The sequence below is a fragment of the Melanerpes formicivorus genome, unplaced genomic scaffold (genome assembly GCF_026170545.1).
Source record: "Melanerpes formicivorus ecotype bairdi unplaced genomic scaffold, bMelFor1.0.p_v2 SCAF_5, whole genome shotgun sequence".
In the NCBI taxonomy this organism is placed as follows: Eukaryota; Metazoa; Chordata; class Aves; order Piciformes; family Picidae; genus Melanerpes; species Melanerpes formicivorus.
In genome coordinates, this window is record NW_027142357.1 from 3,632,433 (window position 1) to 3,648,181 (window position 15,749).

Here is a 15,749-nt window from a genome sequence, read left to right on the forward strand (position 1 = left end):
GAAACAATCTGTCCAGAAGGACAGTGTGCAGGAGGAAGTATGTCCCCTCAAGCTTAATGGCTAGGAAGCTCTCCTACTTTCCTCTATTCTATCCAATTCATGTTTAATAAATTAGATTAGATTGAAATACAGGCCCTCTGCTTGCAGGGAAGTTTTGTGTAAGTCCCGTTTATCATGTTCCCTCTTCATTTCTGGCCCACTGGATCTTAAATTCTCTTCTGAAGAGTTGAGCAGACTCAGCAAGAGAGGTCCTTTGGTCAAAGGTTTCTGTGTGGTTGGGTTTGTTAAGGGAGCTGAGCTACAGCCGGTGTCTCCCACAGAAGTCAGTAAGGCCAGCTTCACAAGACAGGATTGCTTTAGCTTGAAGCTGTTAAAAATGGTTATGCTAAAACAGTTGCTACTTTTGAAGACAGGCCACTGCTTATAGCTTCCAAGTATGGTTACTGCTCCCAGGTAAGCCAAAAAGTGAGGAAATGTTTCTTGGTTTTAGTTAATTCAGTAAAGGACTGCATCTGAAGGTCTGAGCTCCTGGGAGAGGTACCTATGAATCAGTTAACCACTCTCAATGGATACCCCAATAATGTACCAAGAGAGCTACTGGGTTTGGGTTGACAGATACAGACACAGGAGAGGATGACAGGCCAAATTAATCACCTATTCCATGCGGTATCAAAGATGTGGTGCTGAAGCATGACAAGAGAGAGGGTATCAGCAGCACAGGAGACTTCTTGCACCTGGTCAGCAAAGGATCTGGGTCATGAGACAGAACACTACATGCCTTTCCTGCTCAAACACCTAGGTGCCATTAATGCATAAACTGCATTAATTTCATACTATTCAAGTAATCTCTACATAATGAAACCAGTCAAGAATGGTTTCAAAACTGACTGCAGAATGTATAGGGTGTTTTTTTTAAAGCAGTAAATGGACATGTCAAATTATGTAAATGGACATGTCAAAGATGCTACCTGCTCTCAGAAACACCCTCAGAGAGTACAGAATACAGAGTTAACCAGGTTGGAAAAGACCTTTGAAGTCATCAAGTCCAACCTATCACCCAATACCATCTAATCAACTAAACCATGGCACTAAGTGCCTCATCCAGTGTCTTTTTAAACACCTCCAGTGATGGGGACTCCACCACCTCCTTGGGCAACCCATCCTAATGGCCATTCACTCTTTCTGTGAAGAATTTCTTCCTAACATCCAGCCTAAACCTCCCCTGGCTCAGTTTGAGACTGCTTCCTTCAGATAGATAGGGAGCTAACATTGCTATGACCTCAAAAGAAAGATATTGGCTGGGCTTCTTTTACAGAATATTGAACTCTATGGCAGCTCTGTGTCAAACCAGTACACTATTCATTAATTGCAAATGAGTTATTTCCATACATTTGCCATGTCAGTATAAGACTTATTTGATTTGTACCAATCACTTTTTTTCTTTTTTGTTCTTTTTTTTCCTCTTATTTCTTTTTACAGAGCTTTTCTCCCCAGTATGACTCCTATGACGTGAAGGCTGGCTCAGCTGGTATCGGTTACCCACAGCCCATTGTAAGATGATACAGCCTTTTATTTAATCCTGTCCTTTCTGGGTTTTTTTCTGAAGAACACATTTTCTGCTCATAGATTACAACTTGGATGTGCATGTATCCTGTTTTTAATTTCACAAGAAAAGTTTTAATTTCATTGTTGCCTGCAAGTGATTTCAGGCAGCACTTTGCTTGGCAGAATCATTCTAGAAAGTAACTATAAATTATTTTGGGGGGTTGCTTTTTCTCTCCATTTCTCTCCCTTTCTTTCCCCTCTCCCTTTCTTTCCCCTCTCCCTTTCTTTCCCCTCTCCCTTTCTTTCCCCTCTCCCTTTCTTTCCCCTCTCCCTTTCTTTCCCCTCTCCCTATTTTTTCTCTCATTTTTGTCTCTCCTTTTCTCTTCTCTTTTCTCTCCTTTCTTCTTTTGCCTTCCTTCTTCATAATCTCTGTCAGATTCACTTTCTTACACTGCTTAAACATTTATCCCTTTATCCCTTGCATGCCTTCCTCATTTATCTGCTTTGTTATTTTACTGATTGCTTGTTTCCCTTCCACCACTTTTTTCTTCTTTTTACCTTTTCCACTGTCCCTGACCTATCTTTAGACACTCAGCAGCATTCCATCTTTACTTATCATGATACTCCACACTTCACTTTTCCACAACTCAAACTGGCCTGAAAACAAGTGAGTAAACCCTTCTTGGAATCTGTTTTTCACCCCAGAGGCAGTCAAAAGGTTTTCACTTTTCTTTCTTACCTTTTTTTTTTTTTTTAATTATTATTACCTTTTTGTTTTGTGTTGTTTTACCAACAGTTATTCAGATTATGTACTAAGGATGCTTTTCACAGAGTTTTTTACTGAGATAAAGCATGGATTGCCTGAAACTGTTATGCATGAGCCACAATTCCCATGTAAAATAAATATGAATTTTACCCCTCATGATTTTCTTCTCAGGCATTGGGGTTTAGAGGTACTCACCACTGATGACATGTTCTTAGTTCAGGCAATCAGCTCTCTAGAGGATGTGGTGAATTGATGTTATGTGAAAAGGCTGCTGCTTCACTCAGCATATTCATTATTTTCAGCCCAGTGCTGCCTAACAAGGTTTGGATACCATGTGTTGTAACATATCAAGGCAGTGCCAAGCAAATCAATTATTTCTCAAGGATCCATCTGATCATCTTGTGAAATAAATTTTACTAATCATGACTGTTGCTTTTCCTGAAAGGTAATTAATCATTTTCTCCCCTTTGTTTTAACCTGCTTATTCCTAGTTCCTTCATCTGTTAATGTGATCACTCACACATTGGTCTTCTTCAGCCATGTGGTTTTGTGTTTATTTATTCTGGTTTTGTATCTGTCTATTCATTCATTCATGGTCAGCCCCTCACTTTTTTTTCCCACAGCTTATCATATCATCTACATTTTGCTACTCAGTGTCTTAATAGGGGATATGCTGAACCAGGCAGATAACCAAGATATCTCTCAGCTAACAATTATGATTATTCCTCTTTATTTTGGCATCTTTTTCCTTGAGGTGCTTAGCAATTTCTGATGTTCTGACCTCTGGATTTGGGTTAAAAAAACCCTAAATTTAATTTGGCACCCTAGAGTACTTTCAGCCAGGATTCTCTGTATACTTTCAGATCATCTGGTGTTTTATATGGTAATATTTGACTACAAAGTATGTAGCAGAGCAATTGCAGGGTAAAGCCCTTAGAACTCCATAATGTTTGCCATTAATGTTACACAGGTTAATTTATTCATTAACTTACAAATTTAACGTATCAGTTTTCATCTTAAACACTCAATTTGAATAAATATCCAAACTGAAATGATTTGGAAGAGTAGTAAAATGAAAATTGCTAACTATAAAAACAACATCTGGCCACCAGTGGTTACCATACCTGGTACTTCTTCAGTTACACATCTTTCCATGGCTGTCCTCCCTGTGCCTTTCCACTGCTTGTAGACTGATTTTGTACTTTGCATCACAGCTTCTCTTTACCTTCTCATATAACCTTCACACATTTTCTTTGTCTCTTTCCACCAGTGCACATATTCTAACTAAAATATGCTGGTTTGCTCACAGTCTTGCAGCAAGCAATGTCCTAATACCTGCCCATCAGTTTATCTCCTCAGTGGGCACCTGGGAAAAAGAAAAACAACAATCCCTTGTTTGTTTATAGCCCTGTGTCTAATCAATTGAAGAGTTGATGGCTTCAATTTGTGTTGAATCCAGAGTTATTTTACACAATATTTCTAGCAATGAGCAGCAAGGGACTGCTCGTTGAAGGCAACCTAATTTAGCCAGACACTAACTGCTCTGCCACTTGGTGTGCTTCTTATCCTAAAAATTAGCTTCTTATCCTAAAAATTAGCAAATATTACAAATATTCCCTTCTTTAGACAAACGACAATCTGTGATCTAATACTAAGCTAGTATATTCATAGCATTGTGGTATACTACACTATGTCTACTAGGGTACTATAGCAATACTGTTAATCTTGTACTGCAAAAATTAGGTTCATATAACACCTGTAACACATGACCTATTCTGACCCAACCGACTGCATTCCCATGGAACATGTTCTGAGCACTATTAAGCTATGGAATATGCTGCCAGTATTGCAGCACACAGTGATTCTTTTTGTAATTCACATATTTCAGTTCCTTGGGCTGTGTCATACCCATGAAGAGTTTAGTTTATCAAAAGCTTGTTTTAAAGAATGACAGACAGCTGCAGTTAATCGCTGTGCTAACATTCAGGTTTTCTGTTTTGCAGTATCATAGAATCATAGGGGTTGGAAGGGACCTCCAGAGATCATTGAGTCCAAACCCCCTATTAAGCAAGGCCACTTAGGGCAGATTATACAGGAATGTGTCCAGGCAGGTTTTGAAGATCTCTAGAGGAGACTCCTTGGCCTCTCTGGGCAGCCTGCTCCAGGGCTCCTTCATTCTCACAGCAGGAAAGTTTTTTATCATGTTCAGAAGGAATTTCCTGTGATTGAATTTATGTCCATTGCCACTCATCCTGTCACTGGGATTCACTGAAAAGAGACTGGCTCCATTCTCCTTGCCAGACACCCTTCAGGTATTTCTAGACATTGATAGGGTCCCCTGTCAGCCTTGTCTTCTCCAGACTAAACAGCCTCTCTCCTCATAATAGCATCTTTCCTCATAAGAGAGGCTCTCCAGTCACCTAATCATCTTTGTAGCCCTCTGTGGTTGTTGCTACAAGAAGCAGAAATATTAACACTCTTCCCAAAATGAGAATTTCCTAAGTAGTATTTTACTTCCTTGTTAACTAGTTAAAATAAGGAATAGTATTGCTGGTTTGACTTAAACCATACCTATATTGAGGTTTCATCTTCGTAGTTCTTTGGCTATCCAGACATCATTTATTTCTTATGGCTTAGTGCTGTTAAAGTCCAGAAAATATGTCACTGGTTAAAATGCCTGTCTTGCTGACAATAATAAATGTATAGCCTTAATACCCATAAATCCTAAGAAGCCTGGGGTCATAAACAGGGTTTATCAGATGAAAGTCTAAAGGCTTATAGATGTACATGTAATACAATTCCAGAAGGCAGGTAAGAAATTTTGAACCTAGTTTTAGACAGCAAAATCTTGATTCAATAGAGTAGCAATCAGGTTGGTTGGGACACTTTGGCTCCACCACTGAAGATGTAGTGTGTTAGGCTGATAAAGTTCAATTACACACAGCCCAGAAGGCAAATTATATCCAAGGCTGCATCAAGACGAGTGTGGCCAGCAGGGCCAGAGAGGTGATTCTGCCCCTTTACTCTGCTCTGGTGAGACCCCACTTCAAATATTGCATCCAGGTCTGGTGTCCCCATCATAAGAAGTACATAGAGCTGTTGGAGCAAGTCCAGAGGAGGGCCACAAAGATGATCCAAGCTGAGGGAGCTGGGATTGCTCATCCTGGAGGAAAGAGGACTCTGGGGGTCACCATAGCTGCCTTCCAATACCTGAAGGGATCCTACAGCAAGGCTGGAGAGGGACTTTGCATTAGCGTGTCTAGCAATAGGACAAGAGGGAATGGTTTTAAGCTGAAGGAGAGTAGGTTTAGACTGGATCTTAAGAAGAAGTTTCTTCAGTACAAGGGTGATGGCACTCTGGAATAGACTGCTCAGAGTGGTTGTGGGTGCACCCTCCCTGGGGGTGTTTAAGGCCAAGTTGGATGAGGCATTGAGCATTGACTTCTTGAGAGGCATCCCTGCCCTGTGGTGGGAAATTTGGAGTAGATGATCTCTGAGGTCCCTTCCAACCTAAGCCATTCTATGATTCTGTGATGATACATGGCAAAGAAGCTGAAGCTCATTTATATCTTGTGGAGCATGTAAACTAAGACCATGAAGAGAAACCCTGTGATCCCTCTTCTGAAGGGACTGTAGGTCCTAGACAATGTATTCTTTTTTCCTGCACTGAGTGGATTTGTCTCTGAAAATTTATTTCACAGTTATTGGTGACTATTGCAACTACATTGAGTTTTATAGCTATATTACATCAATATAATGACTAATTTTTAATCTATGCTACAGAGTGGCTTCCCAGGACCCCCTGGCCCCAGTGGCCCCCCTGGCCCACCTGGTCATGCAGGTCCACCTGTAAGTAAAATGAATCTTTTCATAATCATCTCTTTCTTTTATAAGAGCTTCCCCTTTTCTCTGTCATAAATCTTAGACAGTATGCTGAAGATTTTAATGGATAAATATTTTCTTTGCTTAATAGGGCTCTACCATCTACACACCACAATTTCTGAGGGCTGTGCTTGCTTCAGTCCATGCATACCTTGCCATTCTGTGAGGTGTCAGCTCAGGTTGTTTTAAGATATGCCACTCCTTATCATCCTCTATTAACAGCCCCCAATGTTTACTCATGCAAAAAAATAAGAGGAGATAAGGTAAAAAACCTAAGACACACTCAGTGAACACACATAGGGGCTTTTTGATGTATGTCTCATTTTAGAGGAGCAGTTTTGGAGGCATTTCCTACTTGATTCTGTTCATTTCCTCTTTGGTCATTGGGTGACTGTTCTGAGTACCACTTTCCTTACAATTATAAAACATAGTACCAACGTGCCTGTAACTGTTCACATCTTAACTGTCTGGGTCTTTTTGCTGCATTACAGGGCTCTGCTGGATACCAAGGTTCCCCTGGAGAACCAGGACAACCTGGCCCTCCTGTATGTATGCTTTACCTATCACTATCTATGTTAAAGGCATGATCTTACAAGCAGGAATCTGTGCCGTGACTGAAGTGTATTGAAATTCTGCAGTTCATGCTGTGGTTTTGCTGTCATATATGTCAAATGCACAAGTGTTTAAATGCCACCTCATGCATTTTTCATTTAAGAGATTCTTCCTATTTTTTATCCTTATAGTTAATATTAATTCTTTTTCCACAGGGACCTCCAGGCCCTATTGGAATGATAGGCCCAGCTGGCCCACCAGGAAAAGATGTAAGTTCACTATGATGATGCTGATGCTTAGTAATTGGGAAGAAAGTAAGTTCATTAAATGGTAATACAGCAGAGGACATTGGCACCATTGCATTCAAGAGCTGTTAACATTTCCCTATTTCTCAATTTGGGAAACTAGATTTGGCTTACATTAGGTATAAATGTCCATCCCAAAAAGAGTTCCCTTTTTAGTGGTCAGTTTGATAGGCACTATTGTATAGTATTTATTTTGGTTTGGTTTGGTTGCTTTATTTTATTATTTTATTTGATTTATTTCATTTTTTAAAATAAAATCTAAGCATGAGTCATGCTGTTTTGATCTGAACCAAAATAAATTAGTTTAAGAGAAAGGCAGACAGTAGTGGTAGTTGTCTGCTCCCTTCAAATCTTGCTTTGACATTCAAGGCTGATCAAACAGTCTTCCATGTCACAGATGGGAGTCCTGGGTAGGGTATAATAAAAAGGAAGAGAAGCAGCTAAATCTTTTTTGTCCATTTTGAATGCTTCAGTGTGAAAAGCAAGTTTTCTGTGATCATCTCTTCCTAAATGTTGGCTTGAAATAAATTAGATGTTAACCAAAACCATGTTAAAATCTGAGTTCATAAATCCTGGCACTGTGTTTCAGAAGGCAGTCAGGCAGTGAACTGTCACCCTGCTATCATTTTCCCTGATGTCTGGTGGAATTTTCACCTGCTTATTCGGTCTTGCCCTGATCTACTGGGACTGGTTCTTTACTAGTAACTGGTGCAATAGAAAAAGAGTCCAAAAATAAGTAAATAAAATCATATATTCTTTCAATAGGGAGAACCAGGAAGACCAGGCAGAAATGGAGACCGTGGAATCCCTGGAATACCGGTATGGAAAATCCCCCAATGACAAGGGTCCTCTAATCAAAAGTTTATCTTTTCCCATTTTAAGTTAGTCAAGTGAACTTGACACAGAATGAATGTTGGCTTGTGCCCTCCATGATTTATTAGTCTTTCTATATTTGTGTTTTTAGGGTCACAAGGGACACCCTGGGATGCCTGGGATGCCTGGGATGAAAGGTCAACGAGTAAGTGTATATTGAGTAGAGATGAGTCTGCTACTCTACTTGAATTAGAGAGCTATTGTGCTCTTTCAGTTATTGATTCCCAGCTGAAGAGACTAAATAATGGCCAATTTATGGACCTTCTATAAGAAATACTATTAAATTGTATGTAGTCACCTCAATTGGAGAGCTCTTCCCAACTGCTGGGGCTGATGCATTGTTTCCAGAAAAGCAGCAGCTCTTAACTAATGGCCATGGAGAGATGGAGGGCCAGAATCTTCTTTCAAAGAAAGTTCCAATAGCTGATAGCACTCACTATTAAAAATATGCCCCTTTATGTGAGTTTATTTTGAAGCTTAACATTTTGCCAAGAATTGAGTTTTCCGTAAGGCAAGAGAAATATTATTCACAGATATGATTTTTCCTTTCCCACAGGGTTTTGATGGAAAAGATGGTGCCAGAGGTGAAAGTGGTGCTCCTGGTCCAAAGGTAAAAACCCACAGTGGCATCTTTGCAGTAGGTAGAATAACATCATCCTTTGTTATTTTGCTGTGCTTTGTGTATTGCACAATTATAAACATAAAATATTCAAGAAGCTCATTGAATATCTCCAAGAGAAGAATGAGAATCATTTCAAAGGAGTTAGACTTTCTCAACCACATCATGTCCTTGTTTTACAGCAGTAATAAAGATGAGATTCCAAAATGAAAGGACATGCCTAGATCACCTGACTTTATTCTATAACAGTAAAGGGCTGAGTATTATTTTTCTGTTTAAATATTTTGTTCTGACACTTGTTTAGGCTTCTTGGACATCTGGCACTTGTTCAGACTTCTGGCACTTGTGTAGACTTCTCAGACCTCACAGACCTCAGTTCATGCTGAGGACACTCAATACCACACAGAAAGGGGCAACAGATTGGGCTGTCCTCTGTCACTTCCCCTTGAATAAACCAATAAATGTTCTCACCAAAGTTCATTCTGGGATTGGTGTTTTCTTTCCATAACAGGGTGAAACTGGTCTTCCTGGAGCAAATGGATCACCAGGCCAACCGGTAAATATGTGTATCCTTGGGGCTTGGAGGAGTGTGGCTGGAAAGCTGTCTGGCAGAAAAGGACCTGGGGATTCTAATAGACCAGCAGCTGAATAGGAGCCAGCAGTGTGCTCAGGTGGCCAAGACAGCCAATGGCATCCTGGCTTGGATTAGAAATGCTGTGTCCAGCAGGGGCAGGGAGGTGATTGTCCCCTTGTACTCAGCTCTGGTGAGGACACTCCTTGAGTATTGTGTCCAGTTTTGGGCACCTCAATACAGGAGAGATGTGGAGGTGTTGGAGTGAGGGCAGAGGAGAGCAACGAAGCTGGGGAAGGGCCTGGAGAATAAATCTGATGAAGAGTGATTGAAGGAGCTGGAGCTACTTAGTTTGAATAAGAGGAGGCTGAGGGGAGACCTCATCACACTCTACAACTACCTGAAAGGATATTGTGAAGAGGCTGGTGCCAGTCTCTTCTCACAGGTAATTAGTGATAGAACAAGAGGGGAGGACCTCAAGCTGCAGCAGGGCAGGTTTAGACTGGGCATTAGGAAAAATATTTTCCCAGAAAGAGTGGTCAGGCATTGGGAGGTGGTGGAGTCCCCAACCCTGGATGTGTTTAAAGGTGGTTTGGATGTGGTGCTTGGGAATATGGTTTAGGGGTGAACCCTGTAGAGTAGGGTTATTGGTTGGACTTGGTGATCCTGAGGGTCTTTTCCAACCTGAATGTTTCTGTGATCTGTTGGTTAACTGAATTATTCATCTTTATTTTAGCTTTAATTACCCCAACATATTGCATGAGCAATGCTGAGATATGTAAATGAGAGCAATGTCTCTTTGCTTGGCTGTATTCTTTTGGAAGTCGTTTAATGGACCCCTTTTCTTACATTTTCTAGGGACCCAGAGGTCCAGCAGGTGAAAGAGGAAGACCCGGGAATCCTGGTGGCCCTGTAAGTACTGGCAGCTTTTCTTCTTATTCAGAAGCAGCACATGTTTTGTTTCAAAAGGTTGAAAATTTCCTGCTTTATGGATTACCTTCCAACAGTTGTAATGCAAAGGATTAGAAATTTGTGTGGCATATGTAAAGTCATACATACAGAATGTATCATGTCACACATACAGAATGTATCATGTCATACATACAGAATGTATCATGTCATACATACAGAATGTATCATGTCATACATGAAAAACTTTCACTCCACAATTAAAGATGTAACCCTTCTAACTCATGAGAATTTCAGTATCTTATTTTCTATTTCTTTTTGGGTTTTTTAATTAATAAACCATACATTGAGGGAGAGTTCAGTGTTTCAGCATAAGCTCAGGTTCAGCCAAGAGGAACAGGGAAGAGGAGCAGAAGCAAAGGCCATAGCAGAAAGCAGAGAGAGGGAAAAAATAGAATTGTTAGGATTGGAAGGGACCTCAAAGATCATCCAGCTCCAACCCCCCTTCCATGGGCAGGGACCCCCCACACTAGATCAGGTGGCTCAGAGCCCACACCCAGCCTGGCTTTAAAAACCTCCAGGGACCTTCACTGTCACCACCCTTTGTCCCCACAAGAAACCTTTCCCACCATGTGCTTGCACTGACACAAACCCCGCCACTTTGCAAGGAAGCATTTAAGCTTTAAGCTTGAAGTGGGGCAGATTTAGACTGGAGATTAGGAAGAAATTCTCCACAGTGAGGGTGGTGAGGCACTGGAACAGGTTGCCCAGGGAGGCTGCGGATGTCCCCTCCCTGGAGGTGCTCATGGCCAGGTTGGATGCAATCTCAGAAGTAATTGAAAGAGATAAGTTAAAATTACTCTTTGACTGAGATTAGGGGCTACATTCTTTACTCTGTAGGGAGTCATAGTGCATAGTGTCCAACACAATCAACAAAGCACAGCTGAACTACAATAACCAGCAACTTGTTCATACAAACACTACGTAAGCTGATTAGCAGACCTGGTCCAACATACCTACAAGAGAGACAGCAGGATTTAAATCACACCACTGTTTGTTAAGTTATTGGAATGAAATTTTAGTGTTCTATGTGAAGCAGAAGTCACTGTTGCTTTGAAATAGACACTGTACAGTAGCCAGAGTTTCAAGGCCCAGCTTGACAGGGTGCTGAGCCATCTCATTTAAACTGTATTCTTACCCTGAAAGGTTGTACTAGATGATACTTGAGGTCTTCTATGAATCTATTGTGCTCTTCTTTATTTAACCTTAAGAACTGTGTACAGAGATGATGCCCTGTAACTGCTGTTTAATAAAAGTGCATTTTTGCACCTTGCTGTCTCATCATCACAGTACAAGCATTGGCTATTCCTTCACAAATTATTTAGTTAATTATTATTTTAGAATGTCATAGCTGAGGAATCCTTGGGTTGGTCAGCCGAGTGGGAATGAACAGACAGAAAAAAATTATGGTCTGTGAGTCATGGGCATTAAAGCATGTGGGTTCTGTGTCTGGATTAGTGCTCTGTACCCAACCCCTCTCTTCTTTCTGTAGGGTGCCCATGGCAAAGATGGATCTCCAGGAGCAGCAGGCCCACCTGTAAGATGACTTACGAATATTTGACTCCTAAGTATTTGTGTTGCTCGAGTCTAGTTACTTCCAGCTGATGCTCTGCAGTGCCAGCAAACCAAAAACTTGGGGTGCACTGGTTTAAGAAAGAGCATTTCACTGAATTGCATTTCATAAGTCTGTTGGTTAAGATACTTGAAGCATACAGTGCAAAGGTAGAGCTTTAACACTGTAAATCAGAAAAATGCATAAATCCCAAACCAGATTATTCTCAGAGATCATAGAGGTAGATAGAATTGCTTTTCTTTGTGCAGATCAGATTTGGCATGATCTTAATAAGCACGTTACTGAATTGTTCTTTCCCATCCACCTAGAAATCTGAGTGGGTCCACTTGAATGTGTAACAGCTAGATTGTGTTTTTTTCCCCACCTACACCTTTTGTATAATTAGAACCTTTATTCTTTAATGACAGCTTTCATGTCTTATTTTGTTTGGTTTTTAATTTGCAACACAGAGATTTATCTGAACATGGAGAAATAAGTCAGGGTAGCTAAGATGTAGGTGTGATATTTTAGGACCAGACAAACTTCTGCGGCTTGATTTATATTCGCTATTTTACCAGGTGTTTCCTTACTCACAGTCCCATAATCAGGCATTTTAAACTTAGGTTGAAGCCATATGGAATCAATCTTTTTGCATTAATAGTATTTCTTTCACTTTTAAGGGTCCCCCAGGCCCCCCTGGAACTGCAGGATTTCCAGGCTCTCCAGGTTTTAAGGTATTCATCTGTACAATTTGATCCTTTCTCTAGTTAGCCATCTTACACCTCTCTGCACATTTGCATTAGGTGTCCTTTTCCTGGCTGCTCTTACACGGTTTGCAAGCCTAGAGTTGATGTGTTTTCGTATACAGCAAGAGTCAAACCTTGTCCTCATCACCTTCATGAACACTCACCCCCAAGCACCATTAATTGGGAGACCCAGTGCTTTATACAGCAAGTGACCTTCCCACAACTAGAAGAGTTGTGCAGCAAGTGTTGGCTGGAGTGCATGGGTGCCCTGTGCCTCAGCACTGGACTCACTGTATTAGTTTGGCTCTTGCACTCAGATGGTGGTGGTGGTAACCTTCTTCCCAAATCACACAAAGATGCCACAAGAGAGGAAGAAACTATGAATCTACTACAGATTGCCATGGAGACAAGAGTAAAATGCATTCATTTTCTTCTTATACCTTTTTTTTTCTGTAGGGTGAAGCTGGTCCTCCTGGTCCTGCTGGTTCTAGTGGTAGTCCCGGAGAGAGAGGAGAACCTGGTCCTCAGGGTCAGGCTGGGCCACCTGGGCCTCAGGTACATAAATACAACACGGGAACCGAGAAGTGTGCCACCTGCTCCTCACAAAACCCTGTATGTCTTTTGGTTTAGTCTTAGGTTAGCAGCATCGGTTATTTATATATTTCTTTTTTCAGGGCCCTCCTGGAAGAGCTGGAAGCCCTGGCAACAAGGGTGAAATGGTGAGTACTTGTCACATCACTGTCTTTTGTGGCACTGTGTTGGGGAGGATTGCTATTTGGCCTGGGCAGAGTCTAACAGCTTTCTTCATCCTTGTCTACTGTTCACTCTTGATAGGGACCTTCAGGTATTCCTGGTGCTCCTGGTCTGCCAGGTGGCCGTGGTCCTCCTGGTCCTGCAGGTGCAAGTGGAAATCCTGGGGCAAAAGGCTCTCCGGTGAGTTACTAAATATTCATGAAACTGGTTGTAGAAACAAACATGAAGATAGTAGTTCTGATAACATTAAAAAAAAAGACTGCTTTGAATTTGTCCTATTCACTTGAGATGGTGCAATACATCATTTTATAATAAAATGGGATAACGAAAAGAAATAGTTTGATAAGAAAATTAAGTGACTAAAATAAACACAATTGGATAATAAAAAATCTAACATTATAATAATAAAATTATAATTATAAACAGCTCCTCTGCAATGGCGGCTTGATGAAAATCTGTTGGTTTAAAATTCTAATTTCACCTGTTTAAACTCCCACAAGCTGAGTCTACAGCTCATCACACCTAGTGAGTTATACCTACTCTTCTACTGTCATTTACCCCAGCAGGCTCTTTTCTGGCAGCCTTACAACACAGGAAGTTCTTTGTCACAGAAAACACTCAGGAGCTTTAAGCAGAAGTCTCAATAATGTCTGAAATAGCTCAGAAACAGTCTTAAAACTTTACTCAGTGGTATTTAAGATTGCATTGCTTCTTTACTGGATTTTTAGGGAGCTCCTTGCAATCCACATCCACCTTCAAGCAGTGCATGCTAACTCTTTTGCAGAATGGGAAACACTAGAAATGAGCTAATAATTTGAAAGATATCTTGACTAATTCTTAGTATTTTAGTACATCTAGTAGCTGTAGAACAACACCTTGCTGAAAGCCATCATGGAAATTTTCTCCTCTTTAGGGAGAACCTGGTAAGAATGGTGCAAAAGGAGATCCAGGCCCAAAAGGCGAGCGTGTAAGTGATTTTAAACCGTATTCAGAGACTTCTTCCAATGAAGTCTGACCTGAACCACACCCCATATAAAAGCTGGGATGGGGTTGTGTTTGGGGTTTTTTTGAGATTTCTAACTGCACTGGTGGATTTGCCAGGGTGAAAATGGCACCCCAGGTGCTCCTGGACCTCCTGGTGAAGAAGGCAAAAGGGGTGCAAATGGTGAACCCGGCCAGAACGGCGTACCTGGTACACCCGGAGAAAGGGTAAGCTGCTGTAGGTGACCATACACATGAGGTACACCCTAAGTCAATGCAAAGCCGACATAATCTGCTGTTTAAAATGCTTTGAGAAGTGATTTGGCTCCATATCTGTTAGCAAATTCCAGCTGTGAATCTGGATTATGAAACTTGGGAGAATTCCTTTCTGGTTCCTCTACTGAATTGATGGATGGATAGATAGAATTAGAGAGAGAGAGAGAGAGAGAGAGAGAGAGAGAGAGAGAGATTTGGGCTGAAAAGCAAACATAAACTGTGAGAAGTACATAGGGCAGCAAGTAAAATATACAAACTTTGAAATTCTTTCTCGATTAATAAAAATAATGACAAAATTTCAGCTCTGAAAAATTAAGGCAAGTCCTTCTACATTCAGCACAAGTCAACACCTTTATGATATCTTTACTGCCAACAGTTGGTTTGGGTGTTTATTTTTTTGGCTGGTAGATTTGATAACTTTCTAAAGAGCTGTTTCACAAAGTAATTCCTGAATTGATTTATTCAATGGAATAAACAGCAACACCCTTTAATACATTTTAGATTCTTGGTCCCATCTGAACCAAAGGAAATTGTTCTGATCTATCTAGAACTCCATTTTCATCTATTTATTTCATTAATTTTCATAATAATATGTCTAATGGCATACAGACTAGGAAAAAAAACCCAAACAAACCCAGCTTCCATTACCTAAGTTACGCTGACATACATATTTCCTTCTTTTGTTTGGCAGGGTTCCCCTGGTTTCCGTGGCTTACCTGGTAGCAATGGACTTCCAGGTGAAAAGGTATACATCTTCCACAAAAATAGCCCTAAATTTCTGGAGAATCCATATTTGTATGGAGAATTTCAGGTTCACTGTTGATTTCCTAGCTGTGGATTCCAACAGGTCTTTTTTTGTTTTAGGGTCCTGCAGGCGAGCGTGGTAGCCCAGGCCCTCCTGGCCCCAGCGGACCTGCAGGAGAGCGTGGACAAGATGGAAACCCAGGTCTTCCCGGAATGAGAGTAAGACAGGATGTCTCCATGAAAATGAGATAAACTCTCTCAGAGATGTCTCATCTGAGCTGATACAATAGAGGAGTCCAAGTAGATTTTTTTTCCTATTAATTCACAGAATCACAGAATTAACCTGGTTGGAAAAGACCTTTGAGATCATCAAGTCAAACCTATCACCCAACACCATCTTATCAATTAACCCATGGCACTAAGTGCCACATCCAGTCTTTTTTTAAACACTTCCAGGGATGTGACTCCACCAGCAGCCTGGGCAGCCTATTCCAATGGCCAATCACTCTTTCTGTGAAGATTTTTTTCCTAACATTCCTTTACATGTATTTGTATTGCAAAAAATAACCATGCAAAAACATGGGGCACTCGGAGGACATCTGTCACAAGTGAATG

The 15,749-nt window shown here is 40.9% G+C and overlaps 1 protein-coding gene across 1 annotated transcript in view; it reads left to right on the plus strand.

Annotated features, from left to right (window-relative positions):
* Nucleotides 1-15,749, plus strand: part of COL3A1 (collagen type III alpha 1 chain) — a 60,651-nt gene that overhangs the window by 25,099 nt on the left and 19,803 nt on the right. The window contains 18 exon segments of the mRNA XM_068137893.1: nt 1,480-1,551; nt 6,095-6,160; nt 6,685-6,738; nt 6,961-7,014; nt 7,816-7,869; nt 8,015-8,068; nt 8,480-8,533; nt 9,054-9,098; nt 9,972-10,025; nt 11,575-11,619; nt 12,315-12,368; nt 12,837-12,935; nt 13,055-13,099; nt 13,215-13,313; nt 14,047-14,100; nt 14,235-14,342; nt 15,082-15,135; nt 15,255-15,353. Coding sequence (XP_067993994.1) covers nt 1,480-1,551; nt 6,095-6,160; nt 6,685-6,738; nt 6,961-7,014; nt 7,816-7,869; nt 8,015-8,068; nt 8,480-8,533; nt 9,054-9,098; nt 9,972-10,025; nt 11,575-11,619; nt 12,315-12,368; nt 12,837-12,935; nt 13,055-13,099; nt 13,215-13,313; nt 14,047-14,100; nt 14,235-14,342; nt 15,082-15,135; nt 15,255-15,353 — 1,164 coding nt within the window.